The sequence below is a fragment of the Octopus sinensis genome, linkage group LG19, assembly GCF_006345805.1.
Source record: "Octopus sinensis linkage group LG19, ASM634580v1, whole genome shotgun sequence".
Classification (NCBI taxonomy): Eukaryota; Metazoa; Mollusca; class Cephalopoda; order Octopoda; family Octopodidae; genus Octopus; species Octopus sinensis.
This window is the reverse complement of record NC_043015.1, coordinates 41,476,820-41,486,268: the sequence shown is the minus strand read 5'-3', so window position 1 is coordinate 41,486,268 and position 9,449 is coordinate 41,476,820. Positions and strand designations below refer to the sequence as shown.

At 35.6% G+C, this 9,449-nt stretch overlaps 1 protein-coding gene across 4 annotated transcripts in view; it reads right to left on the bottom strand.

Annotated features, from left to right (window-relative positions):
- The window catches only part of LOC115222011 (GRIP and coiled-coil domain-containing protein 2), a 133,471-nt gene that overhangs the window by 95,470 nt on the left and 28,552 nt on the right, over nucleotides 1–9,449 (bottom strand). For 3 of the 4 annotated variants that reach the window (XM_036511341.1, XM_029792123.2, XM_036511343.1), the window contains exon 4: nucleotides 4,159–4,203. The exons of the other annotated variant lie outside the window; for it this stretch is intronic. In XM_036511341.1, the coding sequence (XP_036367234.1) occupies nucleotides 4,159–4,203 (45 nt within the window). The remainder of the gene's footprint in view (nucleotides 1–4,158; nucleotides 4,204–9,449) is intronic. 4 annotated transcript variants of the gene reach the window in all.

Genomic DNA, 9,449 nt, shown 5'->3' with positions numbered 1-9,449 from the left:
ATTATGATGATGATGTGTGGGAGGGGTCTCCTTGTCCTGACATTACATTGTGGTTATGAAGAAGCATCACTGTTGTGCAAAGTTTTGTTTGTTTCAATCTGCTTTCGATGCTGGCATGGGTTGGACGGTTTGACAGGAGCTGGGGCAGCCATGGAGAAATATTACTTTGCTTGGAAACAGGGAAGGGTTGGTAACAGGAAGGGCATCCCAGCTGTAGAAAATTGTGCCATCAACGAATTCCATCTGACACAAGCAAACATGGGGAAGTAAATGTAAAAAAACAATGATGACAAATGATGACTGCTACATCTACAATCATCACCATACTCAGGGAGTCACAGACCATCAGTGAACCAAGAAAGCCAAAGCAAAAAAAAACCAAGTTTTTTATTTTTTTTTTTAAGAAAATATCAACACACCAAACCAAAACAAACTTCAAAAGCTTTTTTTAATTAGGTTAAAAAAAAATTTCAAATATGTGACGATGGGGGGGGGAGTTTAAAATAGCACTCTTACAAAATATGAATTTCAAGAAATGAAACTGGGTCACTTGTTCTATTTACTAGCACTACTACCACCACCACCACAACCTTCACATCATCATCATCATCATCTATAAACCTAATCTATAACCATCCCACTCTAGTCCTCTAATCAACAGTAAGTCCTTGATGACATACTGATAAACAGGTAAAAGTCACAACAGGTTCAAACTTTCTACTCAAGTCATCTCTTTCAGCTCAAGGATGTCATCACCCAACTCTCCATCTCACATATATATATATATATATATATATATATATATAATATGTATATGTGTGTGTGTGTGTGTGTGTGTGTGTGTGTGTATGTATCATCATCGTTTAACGTCCACTTTCCATGCTGGCATGGGTTGGACAGTTTGACTGAATGCTGGCAAGTCAGAAGGCTGCAATGAGTGAATGTGTATACGTGCATATATGTGCATGGGTGTGTGTGTGTGTGTAACATTAAGCTTCAAATGTTAAATTCTTAACGTTTTTTAATAAAACTAAATTAACGGTAATTTCATCAAAGCCGTACATTGTAAACATCTTTGAGTGCCGGGACAAAATGAAAGCAATGTAACATATTCAACAAAATTTAAGGTATGAAGAATTTTAATAACACTTTACAACAAATTTCTCACATAACAAAACAAAAAAAAAAACTTTTCAAAAAAATAGCTAACAGGATATGGCACTACTTTTAGACATATTGTAGTCAGCACTAGTTTGTTTTTTTTCTTTTTTATTAGTTTTCAAGTGTAATTCACATTATTAACATATTTTGCTGCTTTGTTTGCAACCTACAAATACCGTAAAATCTATGGTAACTGTTATAGATTTCTCATGGAGAACTATTCATTCTAGTATGAGATACAGGAGACAACAAAGCCCCCACCCCACCCATGGGCAATAAAAAGAAACAGATGTAGGAGACAACAATAGCAACTAACACAACAGAAAAGTTGTAACAATACAAACAGACGCCAGACAAAACGTCGACCATTTGGGACAGAGATATCTTTTTGTTATCTATTATCTTTCAGTCATTTCAATCCTCAGACTGTGGCCATGCTGGAGCACCACCTCAAAAGGGTCTTTAAGTCAAGTAAACTGACGCCAGTGTTTATTGAAGTCCGGTACTTATTCTGTCAGTCTCTTAGGCCAAACTGTTTAATGCTTCCACTTTTCGGATACAAGAAACAGCAATAGTAAGGACATTTGATTGTCAACAAAACAACTACAAAAACTACAATAACAACGAGATAATCCTAACTTCAATATTATTGATTTCAGGTCTACAAGGCAGCGAGCTGGCAGAATCAATAGCACACCGGGCAAAATGCTTAGCGGTATTTCGTCTATCTTAACGTTCTGAGTTCAAATTCTGCCAAGGTTGACTTTGCCTTTCATCTTTTCAGGGTTGATAAATTAAGTACCAGTGAAACACTGGGGTCGATGTAAATCGACGTACCCCCATCCAACAAAATTTCAGGCCTTGTGCCTATAGGAGAAAGGATTATTATTATTATTATTTTTATTATTTTTATTATTCAGTAGTTTTATTTTTATAGCGTGCTTTCACTTCACTACCGAGCACAGCACTGTGTGCCTTGGGTATGTGTTGTGATTTGTTGTGATGGTCTTACGGTTACTGTATTGAAAGTGTTTTACGTAGGATGTGTGCAGTGCCCAGTAGTGCTATTTTCTGTATATATATACATGTAAATATATATTTTCGAAGGTAGTGAGCTGGCAGAATCGTTAGCACACCGGGCGAAATGCATAGCCGTATTTCGTCTGCCGTTACATTCTGAGTTCAAATTCCACTGAGGTCGACTTTGCCTTTCATCCTTTCGGGGTCGATAAATAAAGTACCAGTTATGCACTGGGGTCGATGTAATCGACTTAATCCCTTTGTCTGTCCTTGTTTGTCCCCTCTGTGTTTAGCCCCTTGTGAGCAGTAAAGAAATATATATTTATTAGTCCTGGTGTTTTTGTTATGTATTTGTCCGAATATTTTTTTTATCATACCTAAAGCACCCACTATGATAGGAACTGTTTCTCATTATTATTGTTATGGCCTCTTATAAAACTCAACTAAAAAAGGACGAATTCAATTCAAAAATTTTATCCCTGTGTGTGTGTACACACCCACACGATGCCCCTTGATGTGCCATGTAGCTTGTTTCATTCGGTCTGCTTGCATAACAAACAGGTTCCACTCCTATGTCACACATGAGTGGTAACTGGACATAACAAAAAAAGAATGAAAGGAATTAATCTATACAAACAATGGTTCTGACACTTGGCATTCAACCAAATTTGCAACAAAACAAAAATAATTTTTAAATAAAAACAAAATCAGTTCATTCAATCTAGCATGGGAAAAAGCAGATGTAAAATAGTAAAATACTATATATATACACACATATAGGTTTACATTTATGTATGTATGTATATGTATATATATGTGTGTGTGTATGTATGTATACATATGTATATATGAGTGCTGCCCTGGGGCAAGAGAGTGGCTGCTGGAAGACCCTATGATGGCAACAGGACTCTGCACCATGCCACACAAGCAAGAGAACCCAGTCTTGGCTGTCAGACAATTTCTGTGACCACATCATCCCTAACGTCTGGCTACTTAACTCCCCAGTCTGCAACCCCTTTCATTATTATGTGTGGGGTGCAGTTGAATGAGAGACCAACAGAACTCCTTGTAACACCAAAGATGAACTGAAGGCAAGGATTCTGGCAGCATTCACCAACTTAAACAAGGTGACCATCCAGAAGAGTTGCAGGAGATTCTGAAGTCGTCTGGAAGCCATGGTTGAAGCCAATGGTGATTTTATTGAATAAATTTACTCTTTAGTATTTCAAGATGTTTTTCTGTAATTTTGGTAAATAATATCTGTTAAAATGAGACGTCAATGTGATTTTAATTTTTGCCTAATTTAGACAACAGTTTATTCACCGCACTGTGTGTGTGTGTGTGTGTGTAAATTTTATGTTATGCAACACTACCAAAATATGAGGGAAGAAATAAATTCTCTATTTAACCGTTTTGCAAGTAATGCCATTATTATTCAAACTGTAATTCCATTATGCCATTAACAATTATCTTTGTATTGAAATATAAAAAAAATATTATCATCATCATCATCATCATCATCATTTCAATATTTAACTTTCCCATAATGCAACATATGGAAGCAAAAATGAAACAGTTGCACAATTCAAAGAAAAAAATCAAACAAAACAACAGAAAATCAGCAAAAAACAAACAAACAAACAAATCAATCACTTCACTCAGGTAGAAATATTTAACGAACAAACGCAAACACATCAAAGACCAAAAAAAGATAATTTAAATAAATAAGTAAATAAATTGATTAACAAACAAAAAAAGGACACAAATCACTTTCAAAAGCGAAACAAACAAAAAAATCATACTATTTTAAAAAGACAAAAAAAACACAGCAATGGAAATATATGAAAAAAAAAATAATATCAAACAAAAAATAGTATGAAACAATGCAAAAAAAATAAAAAGCACAAGGTGATTGAATATCGGCGGAAGATGATGGAATCAAATCAGCTTGCGTAGACAAAGAGCAGGAATAGTTACCCATGGAGCCCCAGTTAAACTCTGGCTGCAATTTCATCTGCAACTCTGTGAAACAATCAATCAGAGCTCACGTGTTTTCAAACAAGACAATAGAATAAACGAGAGAAGATAGACGTTTGAACAACAATAAAGGTGTGTCTGTGTGCACGTGCATGTATATGCGCATATATACATGTGTGTGTGTTATATTATATATAAAAGAATAAAAGAATATACATGTGTGTGTGTGTGTGTAATAATAATATGAGGGAATATTATTCCAAACTTACAGGGAAAAATTCAATTTAGAAATACTAAATCAAATTTCACAAAATATAATATATATATAAATATATATATATAATATATATATATATATATATATTATATATATATATATATATATATAAATTAGAAAAAAAACACCAATTCAATAATGAAAAATTAAATTATACCATCTAGAAAATTACATATTATAGAAAGATTAAATATAAGATAAAACATATAACGATGATTACTTAATGTGCAAAATAATAGATAAAACATATATTTGGTATATATATATGTTTAATTTATTATTTTGCACATTACTTAATCATCGTTATATGTTTTATCTTATATTTAATCTTTCTATAATATGTAATTTTCTAGATGGTATAATTTAATTTTTCATTATTGAATTGATAAAGAGTGGCTTTTTTCTAATTTATATATGTATATTGTTGCCCACATGATATTAAATAAATACAAACACACACACACACACTGACACTGGCTAGTAAGCCAAAACTTGGAAGTCAATATCAACCCGCTCGTTCTGAAAGTCTAACATGTACACTATAAAAAAAAATATTGAATACTTCTTCACTTTAATGTTACATTGTTTATAACACACACACATAAACATGCATATGTAAGTGAATGTGTGTATAGTATAATATGTATATATATATACACACACTCATGCACTTTTATTTCTTGTTTGTTCCAACAAAGCTGTGTGTGTGTGGCAAGACACACTCAGCAGAAGATCTTCAAAGCATTTGGGAACCGGTATTAAGGAAGGATAGGAAAATATTTGATTTATAAGCCCTAAAAATTCACTCCATAACTGCCCACGGGCATATGACATGGTGGTTAAGAGTGCAGGCTACTAACCCCAAGATTCCGAGTTCGATTCCAGGCAGTGACCTTAATAATGATAAGAATAAGAATAATAACATTGAAAAATACCTTAGGAATGAGAACCCAGGTTCGAAATTTCCCCAAGACACCTGATGAAGGCTGGAGGGTATATCAGCCGAAACATGTTAACAACAAACAAAATGAGGACAAATATCCATCAAATGTAAATAAATTCAATTCTTTTGTTAATCATGTCACAAGACATTTGTCAACCTGGGTCTAATATTAGAAAACATTTGCCCCATGTGCTGCACAATGGAACTTTAATCCAAAACCATGTGGTTTGCAAAGTATACTTCTTAATCCCAGAGCCACAAAACGATTTTATTTCAGCTGATAAGCTTTTTAGAACATAATATTGATTTTTTTTCCCCAAAGTCCATCACATGTCGTCTAAAACCTGCAGCAAGTCACTGCTGACATATATGCTGTAAGGTTTTCAACACTGGCCGATAGAATTCAGGAGTGCAGGAATTAAATTTGCTGAAGGAGTGCAAACCCAAGGCCAAATTTTTTTCTTACAAACAAGGTTGATTTTTTTCAATCTTAATACCAAAACAAACATGGCTATAATAATAATAATAATAAATCATCATCATCATCATCATCATCATTTAACGTCCGCTTTCCATGCTAGCATGGGTTGGACGGTTCAACTGGGGTCTGGAGAGCCCGAAAGCTGCACCAGTCCAGTCAGATCTGGCAGTGTTTCTACAGCTGGATGCCCTTCCTAACGCCAACCACTCCGAGAGTGTAGTGGGTGATTTAATAATTATTAATAATAATAATAATAATAATAATAATAACCATCATCATCATCATCATTGAAGTCGGTGAGCTGGCAGAATTGTTAGCAAGCCAGAAAAAATGCTTAACGGTACTTTGTCTGCCGTTACGTTCTGAGTTCAAATTCCGCCAAGGTCGACTTTGCCTTTCATCCTTTCAGGGTCGATAAATTAAGTACCTGTTATGCACTGGGGTCAATGTAATCAACTTAATCCGTGTGTCTGTCCTTGTTTGTCCCCTCTGTGTTTAGCCCCTTGTGGGTAGTAAAGAAATAGGTATTTCATCTGCTGTTATGTTCTGAGTTCAAATTCCACCAAGGTCGACTTTGCATTTCATCCTTTCGGGGTTGATTAAATAAGTACCAGTTACGCACTTGGCTGTCAGCTTTGTACACAGCCAACCTTTTCATGGCCATATTCCTCATGAAATACACTGTGTGAATTTCAATTAATTTTGAAAATTGTTTAACGTCGGTTTTCCATGCTGGCATGGGTTGGACGGTTTGACCAAGGACTGGCAAGCCAGGAGCTGCACCAGGTTCCAATCTGATCTGCCAAAGTTTCTACAGCTTGATGCCCTTCCTAACGCAAACCACTGAGAGTAGAGTGGATGCTTTTTACATGCCACTGGCACAGGAGCCAGTCAGGCAGCACTGGCATTGACCACGTTCGGATGGTGCTTTTTACATCCCACTGGCACAGGGAACCAGTGGCATGTAACAAATTTGGTGAGATTTAACAGGTATAATCACAGGTGTAACAGAAAAATTGCTTTGTGACATCTGACTGCTTACATTCTGAGTTCAAATATCACCAGAGCCAACTTTCCCGTTAATCCTTTCAGGGTCAATAAATGAGTACCAGTTGAGCACTGGGGTCAATGTAATTGACTTACCCCATCCCCCTTGCCCCACAAATTGCTGGTCTTATGCCAAAATTTGAAACAGTAATTAACACTTTCGTTACTGTAATTATTTTGAGCTGCTCTGTGTTTCTTTCAATTACTTTAAATATAACAAAGAATTTAGTAAAATAACTTAGTAATCATTCAACTAGTGTTAGGAACATAAATTGTGACTAAGGTTTGGTGGAAGATTTTAATTCAGAACTTATGTACTTTGTACTACAGAACCAGAGCCGGTTTCAGCCGGGTTGGTAACGAAAGGGTTAAACAATTTGTAATAATATTTAATAGAGGATCTTTTAAACCTCAAATAGCTATAAGGGTCCATCCAAGCAAAATAGGAATTAAAGGGGTCTATATGTAAAAACTGGTTGACAGACACTGCTTCTGAACCAACTGATTGATAAACTAGACCCTATTATAATCGTGTGATAAATTATCCTTAGTAGTTTGTTGTGGTATTAACCCTTTTTTTACTGTATTTATTTTGGGATGCTCTCTGTTTCTTTCAATTAATTTTAAATATAACAAAGAATTTAGTAAAATAACTTAGTTATCATGAAGTTAGTGTTAGGAACATGAATTGTGACTAAGGTTTGGTGGAAGATTTTAATTCAGAACTTATGAAAACAAGACATTTGTACTCAGAACCAGAGCTGGTTTCAGCCGGGTTGGTAACAAAAGGGTTAAGCTAGTGTTAGGAAAATGAATTGTGACTAAGGTTTGGTGGAAGATTTTAATTCAAAACTTTTGAAAACAAGACATTTGTACTCAGAACCAGAGCTGGTTTCAGCCGGGTTGGTAACAAAAGGGTTAAGCTAGTGTTAGGAACATGAATTGTGATTAAGGTTTGGTGGAAGATTTCAATTCAAAACTTATGGAAACAAAACATTTGTACTACAGAGCCAGAGCCGGTTTCAACCAGGTTGGTAACAAAAGGGTTAAATGGTCACTCAGAAAAGAACAGGTTGGAAATGATTTAAACATATAAACAGTTTAAAACCTGATGATTTGTGTCAGAGAACAATTGGCTGTTTTAGGCAGAATGGCATTGAAAGGGTTAACTCAAACCTGACACAATCAGGTCTATCGCCGTTTCTTGTTCATTTGGTTCACACGGACATTAGTTACAGATAATTTATCTGGACAAACCAAACAAAAAGTAATTAAGAAAAAATGTACTGAATATTGCAAATATGCCTTGATAATCCTTTAATATTATGAGATGAATTAAGTGTGTCGTCGACCAGACACGAGATTAAAGCAAGTCTGAAAAGAGATAGCAAGCTTCTGGTAGAGTTGGAAAGTAAGAGAGAAAAAGAGAGAGTTTTAAAAGTACAGCTAGTCGGCAACTGAGAGAGAGAGAGAGAGAGAGAAAGGGGGGGGGGTTATTAGTTGCCACGATTGTTCAATTGCGAGATTACAATTGTGTAAGGAGAGTATATGATTTAACAATTGTTTAAGGAGAGTATATAACAATTATTAAATTTACCAGCAACAGACACCACTTTCTCAACTAAAATTCTATTTCCATCTTTTGAATCTAAAATATTATTCTGCTGTGGTCTGATTTCATAATGATTTCATTCATCCTCATTATTATCATCATCATCATCATCATCAAATGGTTAAAGACCCCCTTCGGTCATGAATGACCATGAGATTGCACCTGGAAAGTTCCTCTCCGAGGAACAAACTCAGGTAAGGTTGGTTACGGAAGGCCAGCAGTCAGCCATGCATGACAACTTCCCCTCCACAAACACAAGCATAAAAACACACACACACACATATATACAACCACATGTATACATATATAGAAATACACACACACACACACACATATATACATATATAGATACACACTCACACATATACAAATATACATACATATACATAAAACTCTTGTTCAGCCCCTTTAATTCCTGATATCATTTCTATTACTCTTTTACTTGTTTCAGTCATTTGACTGCGGCCATGCTGAAGCACCGCCTTTTAGTTGAGCAAATCGACCCCGGGACTTATTCTTTTGTAAGCCCAGTACTTATTCTATCGGTCTCTTTTGCCGAACCGCTGAGTAATGGGGACATAAACACACCAGCATCGGTTGTCAAGCAATGCTAGGGGGACAAACACACACACGCATATATATATATATATAATATATATATATATATATATATACATACATACATATATACGATGGGCTTCTTTCAGTTTCCGTCTACCAAATCCACTCACAAGGCTTTGGTCGGCCCGAGGCTATAGTAGAAGACACTTGCCCAAGGTGCCACGCAGTGGGACTGAACCCGGAAGCATGTGGTTGGTAAACAAGCTACTTACCACACAGCCACTCCTGCGCCTATTGACATCTTGAGGCTATGACATAAAGCAGGATTAATTCAAGGTTATGTGAACAAACGAGATTGCATTCGACGGAG